Below are 13479 nucleotides of genomic sequence, written 5' to 3'. Positions count from 1 at the left end.
TGTGAGGAAATGGGATAGGCAGGGCGTTGGTGGAAACGAAAATGATGACGATCATAATGACGATTGGGGATAGGAGTGATGGTTGAAAAATTGTAGAAAAAAATCAGCAAAATGAGGGCAAAAGAAATCAGGACAGTGAATAAAAATAATTAGTAGCAAAGCAAATTGATCTCCTTCGTCCGGCGTGACTTGCACCATCTGGATAGGGACGGAACGGGACGAATGGATAATTTATTTATTGCGTCAATAATAATATAATGCATCGTTTTATGTTGCTGTGCGCAATGTATCTTACCGAGACGAGACAAAGCACAATCGATAAGCGAATGGTTAAGGGAACAACAAAAAAAAGGCGATCCAGTTTTGAATATCTAATGAACGGGAACGGGTCGAGGGCACAACCGATGCAAACGTATGGCCAAAGCCAGTGGAGTGCATTAAAATCAATGCTAATTACGTTACGATATCGTTTTACACCGGCCTGCATTGTTATAATGAACAGAGCTGATAAAAGAAAAGAAAACTTTGGCCAAAGAGTGCACTAAAAGCTTTTTAATTGCCACAATGCTTGGTTGTTCCCAAAGCTGTTTTGCTCGTTTTCATTGGCGTTCAATGAAATCCAATTAAAAGTGCAATGTGAGTGCAATTTGGGGGAAATATAATACACTTGTAGTTGCTTTCATTGTTGTGTTCGCTTGATTATTTCGTTTTATAAGGTTGAAGTGTAGAAAAAACGGACTGTCAGAGGAATTGTTGGTTACCAAATTGAGAATATTCCTTTTTTTAATTGCATACTTTCAGGGGTTTATTAAGACCAGGCATAGACATATAATTATTCCAATTTTTTAGTGACAAGAAAAGTCAACCCAAACCCCGCACACCACCTTTTAAAAGACACTCAGTGCCGCACACCACAAAACGACGCGCCACAGCTGCATTTAATTGTCTTTCAAATATATATATGGGCTGTGTCACCATTTGCAACCCTCGTTCGCCAATTTTCACATATGCTCGGTTCGTTTTTTCCCCTTCTTTTCACAGTGCTTTCCGATTCTATTGTGCTGCGTTATTTTTATTTTCATTTAAAATTGCGTTCCACAAAACTTTTTTTCTTATTATTATTTATCCTTTGCTACAAAAAAACTCTCCCATGCCTATCCGTACGCTTCGGTTGGAACAGAGCTCGTCTAAGGCTCACCCAACGGTACAAGAAGTTTATGCAAGCTTTTCACAAAACGAGCATATATCTGTGCTGGGTCGGCTTTTGTGTTGCGCGTCCATACCACCTCCCTTTTTTGCACGCTGTACGCCTAACGATAGGATCTAAGAGGCGGATAATTGCTTTTCACACCCACCAAACGGGACCCGGGGTAAGATCGTACGCGCCCGCACGAGACGCCTTCGACAGCTTCATCGAAACCACCGAACGACACCACGGAAAATGCGGCACCACCGGAAGCGAGCTGAAAAGAGGTCCATTTTGCAGAAGTGGAGACACTTTGCAGCGCTCTTGAACGCAACGCGGCTAAGTCGTGTGTTTTGGAGCTGGAAAGTTTCGAAACGTCCCTTCTCCCCCGTCCACCAGGGGGGCGGTTCGGTGCGGGTCCCAAAGTGCCAAAGACTATGCCTTCAGTCTTTTGGAAATGATTTATCTTACGTGCTTCTCGGTTCGGTTGCGGTTTGGGCTTACGCGCGCAACACAGATTATCGTTTTATCAACTTTGTGTGCCCCAAAGTTAAGCGCTTTGGAGTAGCGTGATGTGGCCTATTCCCACTATGCAAGACACATTTTAATGGTTGATGGTTTCTAATAAAATAAGAAGCTTGAGGATTCGTGCTCAGACGAGTAATAACGAAAAGAAGAAACAAAACGATACGATACGCGTGCAGTCAGTTGCATCGGTGTGTGACCAAATGGAGAAAGTTTTTGCGACAAATTTTCGGAGAGAACTGGGAAGAACGGATTTAGCTAAAAGCTTGCGAGGAAATAGCTTGCTTTCAAATATGGGTGCCCTCGAGGCAGTTCGACCCTATCAAAAGTTCATTAGCTTGGGCAGACTGTTGTGGTTGGGACAGTTGCAATAATCCTCCTTGGAAACAAGGCTGAATGTCCAGCACTTACCTGATTACCGAACACGCCGATGCTGCAGGCCGACGACACCTGATCCGGTCCGAACCAGACGGCCGCTACCTTGGCCGGCAGCGACAGGATAAACACCTGCGAGGCGGCCACTATCGACTGGCCGACGAAGCCCACCCAGAACAGGTCCGGACTGACGGAGAAACACTTGACCCAGGCACCGATACACGTACCGAGCACACCGCTGATGGCAGCAATTCGTAGCCCCTGGAAAAGAGAGGAAAAACTTCGGTAATGAAATGCTTCAACTGAACTACGGCAACAGCAGCAACAGCAATTGGTGCCGACGTGGACGTTTGTCTTTTCGATTCGGTAGGCAAATTTTCCTTACTACTACGGAAATGGAAAGGATTTACATAGTTACAGCTGTAATAATTCCCGTTACGTCGGCACAATTGTGGCACTGCGGTATGTTACGAAAAGGACAGATTTGAATAATTATCATTTTAATAAGAATTCGTTGTAAAAGTAAATTCAATGTCACATGTAACCTTCTGTTGAATTGAAAAAGCTTGTACAATCTCGTCTAATACTGCGTATAGGAAATAATATAGAAAAACTAGTTGAGGACATTCTTTGGAATCTATAATTTATCTATAATATATCTACACAAAAGGACCTTACATATTTTTTTTCTTTTCACAATAATTCACCCACTATGCGCACAAATACATATTCCGACCACAGCTGCAATGAAAAATGATTGCAATGGCGTAGACTTTTTCCTTCTCCGGCATACGACAGCTCTGCGGTAAGCAGAACATTTTCCACTGCAAAAACGTCGCTTTCCCTCGTGTGGCCTCGTGGAGCTTAAGTATGTAGAATAAAAAAAACCAACCCGTTCCGCTCGGTCCATTCAGCATGATTTCAATAGTAACCGCACTTGTGAACTGAAACTTCTGGGGCTTGCACTGAAAAGTAAAAGCTACACAAAACCGGCACGGACAGGCGAGGTTTAAACAAATAACTCTACCATCGAACAGTGGAAGAATGGCCCACGCAGACACTGTCCCGCTCACTCAGTGGGAGACAGATGTTATCTCATTAAAATAAATGAGGAAACAGTTCCTCCAGGACAGTGCAAGTGGTGGCTGTCAGCCAGTCGCAGCGCAAACGAGAGTAAGTGTCTAGGTTTAGTTTCTAGATAGGCTAGGTAGCTTTGTGTGGGATGGTGTTACTGGTTGTAAAGCAAAGTGTTTGCAGCACACGGTATGCATTTATTTGCATTCGACATTTCAACCGGCAGATAAGCAGCGTGAGGGACACTGTGTTCGAGCGGAAAGCATTCAGTGCTGTCGAATGGTAGGGATATTGATACGAGATTACAGGAAGGACCGTGTTGTCGGACAATGTAGGCAGAGGATAAGTTTCCTTTCGACAAGTCCGACACAAATGTGGACACTGCGAGGAATGCGGACTAGAGACATATTTTCGCTGATGCTGTTTGACTGTTTTGGATTGTAATTTGGAACTCTGTTAGTGTAAAGGTTTTAGAAATATTATAATTTTGTAGTTTGAAATACGGTTTGAAAGCTTCACATTTAAATGTAAAAGCATTGAAATGAAGCTTTTGAATGTTTTTACTCAAAAACAAAACACAATTTTCCATTTAAATAATCTCATAAAAAGCACCCTAACCGCTCCAATTGCTCGAATTTAATTAACGCGCCAACCTCAACGCAACCTCATCGATCCGGTTTTGCAAAAGTTCTAATTGAAAATGCATGTTATGGTGCTTTCAATCCCGAAAAATTCAAACCTCATCAGCTACCATCATCATCATCATCAGCATCATCGGTGCAGCGGTAACGTGTAACAGGAAAACAAATTTTCTCCTTCATTGGTTGGTGCATGCAGCATGTTCACGAGAATGCTGCTCCATAATTGATTTCGCGGAATTGTAACGCACAAGCGTAGGGAGCAGTGGGAACGGTGGAACGGTTCCAATATAAAACTATTCCTCCCAATGCTCCCGAATAACGAGGCAAAGCCGCTTTCTCCCAGCTCCCCATGAAGCTATTTGCATGCCTAATAAAAGTGTAATAAAATTTAAACCACTCCCGGCTGTTTGGGCACATCAAATGTACCGTGCCGCCTGTGCAGAATAGGCCGATTTGAAGCTGCAGTGGGTGTAACAACAACTTACCAATTTATCCAGAATCCAGCTGGCCGGAAAGATGAGCGGAATGTACAGGATCATGAATATCATAGACGTCCAGTCGACCCAGGTGCTGGTGATGTTGTAGTATCTGTTGCGGAGGGCGTTGAATTGCATTTCCAGGTTTGCATCGTGCAGGTGACAAATGTGTCCAAAGTTTGGTGTCCAAGATTTGCGTGCGGTGGTCCACATTCCGTTGCGGTTACACGTCAGCCATCAGGTGGGCGCAAATGGAACGGAAAAAGCCGACATTAGTAATTACATTTGCTTGGGTTGCTGTGGGTATATATGTGGATGCTGTGGTTTTTCGTTCACCGTTCATCGGCAGGATTATAGAGTTTTAATTAAAAACCGCACGTCTGTGGCTGAAATGCGTGCAAAGGTCATCTAGAGGAGAACGCAATTGTTCCCCATTTACCATTAGCTCAAGTAATGCATCGCTCTGCGGGAAGTCAACTCTCCACCGCCCTTTAATCTGATTTATAAAGCGAGTCACAGGGAATGACAATCCAGTTAACTGAAGTAGTCAAGGCAATGTTAATGGGCATCGATTGAGAGGGGCCGGTTCGATTGGTACTGATCCGGTGGAAAATTGCTTCATAAATCGAGTTTCATCGAACCGACCGTCGTGCTGTCCGGGGTGGAATGCTACGCAACGCGGTAAACAAAAACCCAAGCTCATATATTTACCCCGTGCCGTCGACGACTCCCGTTCCGATGATAACCCCGGCTTCCGTTTGAAACGACCGGTAGGGTCGTTTGATGTGTGCGATAGTGACCTTAAAATTGGTTTTGCCTGTGCGTGTCGGTTGGGAAGGGAAGGGGGCTAAACCGAATGCCATGCAATCAGTGTTTGCGCGAAAGTTATTGCCGGACCAGCCCGATGACCTTTCCGGTATCCGGCTTACGGAAATAGAACCGTCTAAACCCGTTTTCTACTATCGTGTGCAGCTGTGGGAGGGCTTAGAGTCGATGGGCTAATTAGAGAGCTGCTCATAAAGAGGATTAAACTTGCTCTATCGGTGAATTACATGAATTCATTAAACGGCTTAATAATTTCTATTAAGTTGAGATTTGGTAATGGATTTCACACAATTTAAAGACAAACTTGACGGAATCCGGAAGCTGATGTAATAATCATTTAATAGATTTAAATTGATTAAAATTGAAAACAAAAACACACTTTAATCGATTAACACAGTCCCAAAAGGATAAACAAAATGTATACTACTCTTGCTTCAATAAAACCATTGCATACATTTAGGCGCCTGCTAATAGACGCTTTGTTAAATTTCCTTCTCTGTTGTTTGAATAAACATATTTTAACAATCTTTAACATCAAATAGGATTATCGTTAAACAGTTAACCTTACACAGAAACGGCCAACAATTCTGTACCGGCAAAACGGTATGATAAACGATGTTCATCCCTTTTCTCATCCTTTGCGATTGTGCCTTATTGTGTTTGTCGTTTCAAAGCAAATCTATTAAACTGGAATGTGAATTATTCCCACCGTTTGCTTGTGTGTTCGCAAACCATGACCCTCCTCATACATAGAACCAACATTGTTGTTGTTCCCTTTTCCAATCCGCTTCCGGCAACACGTGCAAGCTATTTGCGCTCCACCCACCAATTCTTCGGCTGCTCCATTCCTAATTCGTGTGTAAATGTTATTCTTTTTGGCACGATCCGATGGATCGAAGCATAAAAAAACACATTTTTCTTTTCGAAAATTTTGCAAGAAAAAAAGAAAAGACAACCAATTGTGACCCTACGCCCTACGTGAGCAGGGATAGTTCAGTGCGGCGATACAACAACGGTCCAATACCAAGACCGGTCGGCTGAAGCTGAAAGGTGAATTTTCACAGCACACTTTTCACCTCGCAAGAGGGACGCCAATTTCGCTGGTGTCGCACACCGGTGTGAAGCTTTTATTTAAAATTCCTTCTCACGTTCGAAAGCTTATCTTTTAACGCGACCAAACACTGCGTTATGTAGACGTTTTTTTTATTCTTATTTTTGCTTATTTTTCATCCTCTTTTGGAAGTGCAAAACCACTCACCCAAGCGCGTCTTAAGATAGCACCGGCAGATGTGTCGGTTGATCAATGCAATCGAAACCCATCATGGGTGACGGTCCCGTTCCCGGAGGACACCTTTCCCATTCCCGTAGATACTATCAAGGTTTTTGCAGTAGCTTTTTCTATTTGGTTTGGATGTTTGCTGTGTTTGTTGTTTGCCTTCTTCCCCCAAACCAGTTTTCGTATTCCACGCGTAACAGAACGCGATCGAAGATGCTTTGGCACCAGCTTTGACGTGGGAAACGCATCCCAAAGGGGAGTATGTGTCGGTATTTGGAAAAGGGCAATCTTGGGATTTTTTTTTGTAAAGCGAAAAGGTAAACATTATATGGTTTCCGACTCCTCGTTCACTCGTTGCCACAGAAAGACGGTGCTCGAGCAAACTTCCACGCGAGGGTCAACCATTCACCGATGGGAACGCCTGGTACTTTGTACTTGTTCTGCTCGATGGCTCGATGGAAGAATAGCTCCGCTTCCCGGTGGATGAGATGGATAAATCTCAAGAGTCTTCAGGCGCGCTGGAACTGCGAGTGAATAACTCACCCAAACGAACCAACAAAACTAAAAGAACTAGCTGCTTCTTTACACAGAAGTCCACATTGTCGAAAAGGGAAGTGTCTCCCCGAACAAGGCTAACGAAGCCGAGGCAGGGGAATATCTTTTTAAAGGTCAGCTCGGGAACACGGGAACGGTCGATATTGCTTGGTTTGCTTTGCCTCACTTACCGCTGCACGATATTTGCGATGATACTGTACTGGATCCACTGCAGCGCATTCGAGGCGGAATACATCACGAAGATGGCCAGCACCAGCCAGCGCCGGCTGTACATCCGGAACTCACCTGCGAAGGGGGCAGTAAAACGGAGGAAGTGGAAGCATTACTTTAACGACCTGCTGACAGCTGGCGTTGACTTTGGTTTGTAGTATGTGTGCATGGGCATGTGTGTGACTTATGGAATGAACGTGATAATGCTGCAAACGATGAATGGTCCGCCAATGTTAGTTTATATCCGTTCGTTTTGTTATTCTTTATTGAACGCGTTTTTCCACAAACTCACTTACGGATGTGTTTGGATGCTGCAATGTGCAAGAACAATAAAATATTCTCATATCCACCACGTGGGACGTGTATTGTCTTTCGGGATTTTTGAATTCAAATTGATGGTAGCAATAAGAAGATATGAAAATAACAATGATTTGGCGACAAATAAGTAAAAGCAAACAGCTATTTATGTGGATTGATTTGCTTGCTTTCTTCTTCTTCTTGTTTGGCTCAACAACCGATGCCGGTCAAGGCCTGCCAACCCACTACTTGTGGGGTTGGCTTTCAGTGACTTATTGATTTCCCCCCATAGCAGGATAGTCAGTCCAACGGTATGGCGGCACGGTCTATTTGGGGCTTGAACCCATGACGGGCATGTTGTTAAGTCGTACAAGTTGACGACTGTACCATGAGACCGGCTAATATATACCATACGGCTTGCTTTACCATATGCAATTTTGAACTCAATGTGTATGAAAAGTTAGACTGTTTGGTGTTGGTTCTAAACGCATTAAAACTATAATGCATACTCTCAAGACAAGCTCACCATGTAACATCGATACTTTCAGAAACTACTACAAATAAATCCTAAAGTATTAGAGCTAAGCGAAAACCAAAACTTACCCGCTGGCAGGGCCGGTTTGTCGAGTGTCGCATTCGATCCATTGGTTGCCGGCGGTTTGATCAGATCCGACGACTTGCTGCCCGGCATGTACGCGTCAGCGACGACCGTCACTTCCGGCACGTTGGAATGCTTCAGATCCATTGCGAAATGCGGCGAAAAGGGAAGGGTTCCCGACGGCGATGATGATGACTTTTCTACTTATCAAAACTTTTGCCCTCCCGATTTGTCTTTTACTCTCTCTTTCTCTCTCTTGATCTCTTAACACTATGGCTTTTTGTGTTTTTTTTTTTCGGTGGATAAGTTTAGCCTTACGCCATACGTTGTTCTGCTCGATGCGCTTCAGTTTTATAAACTGCCAACTCGTGACCTCTCCTTCGTATCGATATCCGTTCGTACCGGCTCTGGTGTGCGGTAGACAGGTTTTGCAAGAGCAATATTAAAAGTAGTAGTAAGGTACTGGATTTATTGTCATGTTACATTTCGTTATAAAAATGGTTTCTTTGCGCCTTTCTTTACCACTCCTCTTACACACTCCCTGCTTGAGTACCAGTTTCCACAACGGAATGTGTCTTTTATTGTGCGATGCTTAATACATCTTTTTCGTGCGAATTAAATCGAACCACGATTCCGCATTTGCTGCTCCTCGCACTCATTGGCACACGTATCCGTTTTCCGCAATCAATATCTTCTTCAGCCTTATCGATCCATCCCACGGATGGGGTTTGGGAATAATTTTCACGCCTCGCCGCGCTATATGGGCCACGCCACTTACACCGCTGCGACCCCGGATCCGGCTTATTAATAATGAAACAAATCTATTGATTTATTTCCCTCGTTGCGCCGGTGCTGCAGGCACCTCGTTAGGTGGGCTGTTTGGACGTCGAGCGTCTCGGAGCACGGTGGAGCATGCTCGCGTGCAAGAGTTTGCCGGTGCTAATCCTCGCAATGCGCCGGTACCACGGGCCGAGCCGGGATTCTATTTTTGGAAGCTGCAGTCTGAGTGAGGAGGTGATGTTTTCAATTCAGTGGAAAGTGCTCGCTGCATTTAGCCTGCAAAATGAACTCCCTAAGGGTGGGATTTGCAAGAGGAGTGCTGCAGGCCTGCTAATGGATTTGCCTCTCGGTGGTGCAAAGCGGTGTTGCTGGTTTACAGGATGCAAAGTAGATTACTCAACGGCTGTAAAGGAAGAGTGTACACAAAGCAATTGCTTGTTAGAGACTGATTTTGGGACAACAGGATGTGAGGTTGAGTTGGGAAGATGAGGGCAAAAATGATGAAAAAATAGTTCTTTTTACAAATTACACAATACTCTCAAAAATTTCTCAAATAAAAACCCATGATTATCTCTTTGTAATAATTGTCATCGATGTTATATCCTGGTCACGGCACCAAATTTGTAAAACATCTGAAGCCTATTTGAGTAAACAAATAGGTTTTTTTTTGCATAAATTGTTATAATTTTAATAAAATCGTTTCATACAAAGATAGGAATGAACAACATCACTGCTTCATTCGGGTGCTTATCACAAAATCAGTTTTTATGCGCCATGATCACGATTAAGCCTTAGACTGCCATTTCTTCACCCAAAGTACGAAGTAATAAATCCTTTTCGCTTGCTTAAACTGCAGCCAACAATGGCGAACGTCGTAACATAATCCTTACAAAACAGCGCGGAAAAACTGCAACCATCAAAGTAACTAAGCCCCGGAAAACTTCATACTATCCCACGCTCGAGCAACGTTCGCGATATTCCCCATGGTGAAGACTACTTCCGTCTCACGGTCTCACGTAAACAGATATTTTATACTTTTCTAGATTGTCCCTTCACAATGACTGTTGAGCAATTTGTGTTCTTCCTTCCTGTCACGAAAGACACCTTTCGTAAGAAGGCTCCTTTTTCGACACATATAAAAAAGAACAGCCCAAAAAGTGTAATGTTGCACGCTTCACAACGCCGCTTGGAGCTGCTGCTGCTGCTGCTGCTGCTACCGACCATTAGTGTCGCTGTAATTTGAGCAATCGCGTGGCACGTGTCCCACCATTCGCAAGTGCAATTGCTTTCACGTGATCCGTTTGCGAAAGAAGCCCAATGGCAAACGTTTTAAGGGTTTTACTTGCCTTGTGCACCGTGGCTCGATTACACACACAAGCAGTACGCGAGCCAATTTCCCGTGCAGCACCGTGCCATAATTACAACGAACGATAGTGCATTTTTTAACGATGATAAGTATTTTTGGGGGCACCCCAAATTCTAGCTGTACGCCCGACGTGCGGGCTACTCTTTTTGTGATAAACTCGCTCCCACCATGGTGCACCCGCTCTGCCTGGTATGAAGGAAAAATCTAATGAAATTGTCATCACGTCTTGGCTGTTTTAGTGCTGTGCGCTGTCAACAGCTGTGTGTCGCTGAAGGATATTTGTCTTCGGCTGAGCATCTAGAGCGCAACTTCTTACACAAGACCACGACTCGCGGCAACTATTAGTAGAAGACATTGCTGCCCTGGCCCTTCCCGGCGTGACCAGAGAAGTGAAAGTTTTTCAATTTTAAATCAAATAAGAACTTTGGCTTTTCTTTCTAGAAATAAAACAAAAACGGCAGCTAACGTTAGTCTGTCGAAAAATGTCTGGAGGGTGCCCTCCTATTTTTTGGGTGCAACTTTTGCATGAGGAGCAAACAAAACGCGCCTTCACGACTTGCTAGCATGATTCTATTCGGTCACTTGGTATGGTTTAGAGTCAACAATGCTCAACAATGCTTAGATTTAGCTTCTTGGCAAAGAACTAGAGCAAACACACGTGATGAACGTTAAAACATGAATCAGCTTTTTTGGGAACGAAAGTTATTGTTCCACTTAGCACTGTGTAACTTTAGCGATAGACACCGATCATCTTGCTCCCTATGAATGCAAAGATATAAATGCAGCGCGCGATAAGAGTAACAGTAATTAAATCTCCCCTTTAAGATAAAAGTAAAATATGGTACGATACAGAGCGTGTCGCCAGTGCCAGTGTCGCTTTCAAGTCTCCCGATAGCGGTATACTATAATATCAATTAAACGTTTATGGGAGAGCAGCGCTTCAATCCGCTACAAGGTAACGAAAGTGATAAGGGGAATCGCGCGTTTCTATCTCCAAAGTCAAACATGGTAAATTGTAGGAGTGAGAATGTAACATTACATTGGAATTTTTAGAATCAAATGGTTGAACATCAGCACAAACGATGTAATATAGATGCAAGTTTATTTTTGGTATGAAATTCCACACCAAAAGGCTCCCAGTTGCTATTGCTACATCGTGACAAAATCACTGTGTGCATGGCTTAGCGGGATTGAAGTAATAAGATGTGAAGGTTTATGATGTGCAACGATTGCACTTGCGTTAAAATATGCTTCACAAAGGGTTTGTTAAAATGAATTTTCGAGAGGGTTTTGGGGAGTGAAAAATGGTTATAAAATGCAAAATAAATTAATTTTACTTCTCTGAATCTCTGAAACCGGATGAGCCGGTCTGGTGGTACAGTCGTTAACTTGTACGACGTAACAACATGCCCGTCATGGGTTCAAGTCCCTAATAGACCGTGCTCCTATACGCAGAACTGACTATCCTGCTATAACACTACAATAAGTCACTGAAAGCCAAGCTCACTTTACTAGTGGGTACTGGCAGGCCTTGACCGACAGCGGTTGCTGCGCCAAAGAAGAAGAAGAAGAAGAATCTCTGAAACACTTCAAATGAGCGTAAAAGTGAATAAGGAAATTTTGCTTTTTTTTACAACAAATATTCAACTTTTGAAATTTAATTAGCACAAGTGTTCTCTAATCGCATTATTTAATCGCTCTTAACGCATAATTTAAACAGTCTAGCTATTATGCTAAAGAAATCGCTGAGCATGTTGTCAAAGCGACAGCAAACATTCCTAACCCGCCAGCATCTCTGGTCTCTCTCCGAAAATCAACGAAAATCCTCGAAAACATCACTTGCAGGCCCGGCCGGGAAAAGAATGTTATTTTCAAATTAGCTCACCATACCCCCTGCTGCACGCAGCCATCGGCTTTTCTCACCCATACTTTCTTGACAAACTTTGTTTTCTTTCTCGCTAGAGTGCTTTTTTGCACTATTTATCACCACACCGGTAAGTGGCACGGCGATTGTTGGTATCAAGCATCGTATTTAAATTGCAATCGCCACAGTACGCAGCGAGTAAGAAAATGTGTGAATTTGTTTTCGACTCATTCCTGTTAAATATTCCACCCCGATGAAGATGATTCCCAAGACACAACTATCCATCACACAGCAAATAATACTTCCGTAAGAGTACGACGCTTTCTAAATCAAACCAATTCTATTCAAAGTATCACAAACATTGGGAAGATTAATCGTGGATGGTTTGTGGGAGTGATTTGTGTTTCTGTTATTGTTCACTTCCGCATCGAAATCGTATTCATCCACACACAAAGTCCTTCCTGCCTTAGTTAGCAACCGCTTCTTAACGCGCCCGCGGCGTCCCCACCGCTCAGAAGCACATTTTCGGCTGCAGCTGGCAACTTTAAGGCAACGGAGCAAGTGTGCTTGAACGATGCGAGTAAGCTTCGCCACCACATTCCCTTGACATAGTTTATTGGAAAGTTGAAACGCGACCAGGACGTTCTAACCGCAAGAGTGCGCTCTTCTTGCTTGTGGTTGGATAAAGGGGAGAAAAAAAAAATACACAAACCACCCAACCAAACGTCCTCCAGCTCCACTTGGCAGGCACTGTTGAATAGCTACTTTTCATTCTGTTTTTTTTTCTGGCTCTCCTACCACTTTTCACAAATAAGGCTTGTTTGTGGGTATACTTTTGCGTGGCAAAAATCCTTCACGAAGATTGCTTTTGATCTTGCGTTGCTTGGTGCAGCTTTTCTTCAGACGCTATCCAAGCGCCTCCACTGAGGATGATCGAAGGATGGTTTCGGCCATGGTTGGCAGCTTCCCTCTGCTAGAAGCGTATCATCTTTTGTGTGGAGATAATCTTCACACTAACTATGCTGTTTAAAAATGCAAAAATGATTTTTTTATAACGGATGCTACCCTGTTTTGCTTAGACATTCTTTCCTGGGACGCAAAGAGATTGTACTTTCTATTTGAAAAGAGCGTATTCTACACAAGTCCTGCCTGGAATGCAAATTTCCTTTCCTTTTTCAAGCAAAATAAATAGTGAACTAATTCGTCTATTTCCTAGCAAAACCAAATTAACACCATTGTTCACGCTCCGTTCTTAATTATGATCCGTTTTAAATCAAATCGCCTCCATGGTATAATATTTATTTCCCAATTGGATGGCTGCCTTGCTATCGTCCTCTACGTCAGCCCAACCGACCAACACACACAGAGCGCATGAGAAATGATCGACAAATACGGCAGAAAGCAAGTGGAAAACTCCTGCACAAAGCAATC

The 13479-nt window shown here is 43.5% G+C and overlaps 1 protein-coding gene across 3 annotated transcripts in view; it reads right to left on the bottom strand.

Moving 5' to 3' along the window:
- LOC121592390 (feline leukemia virus subgroup C receptor-related protein 2) overlaps window positions 1-13479 on the bottom strand; it is a 47413-nt gene that overhangs the window by 16879 nt on the left and 17055 nt on the right. For all 3 annotated transcript variants that reach the window (XM_041913800.1, XM_041913799.1, XM_041913798.1), the window contains 4 exons: window positions 8044-9221; window positions 7104-7218; window positions 4287-4389; window positions 2123-2347 (listed from right to left, as the gene is read on the bottom strand). In XM_041913800.1, coding sequence (XP_041769734.1) covers window positions 2123-2347; window positions 4287-4389; window positions 7104-7218; window positions 8044-8185 — 585 coding nt within the window. In that variant the 5' untranslated portion in view covers window positions 8186-9221. The remainder of the gene's footprint in view (window positions 1-2122; window positions 2348-4286; window positions 4390-7103; window positions 7219-8043; window positions 9222-13479) is intronic.

This window comes from Anopheles merus, chromosome 2L (genome assembly GCF_017562075.2).
Source record: "Anopheles merus strain MAF chromosome 2L, AmerM5.1, whole genome shotgun sequence".
Lineage (NCBI taxonomy): Eukaryota > Metazoa > Arthropoda > Insecta > Diptera > Culicidae > Anopheles > Anopheles merus.
Note: the sequence above shows the minus strand (reverse complement) of the source record. Positions and strands in the feature narration are given on the sequence as shown.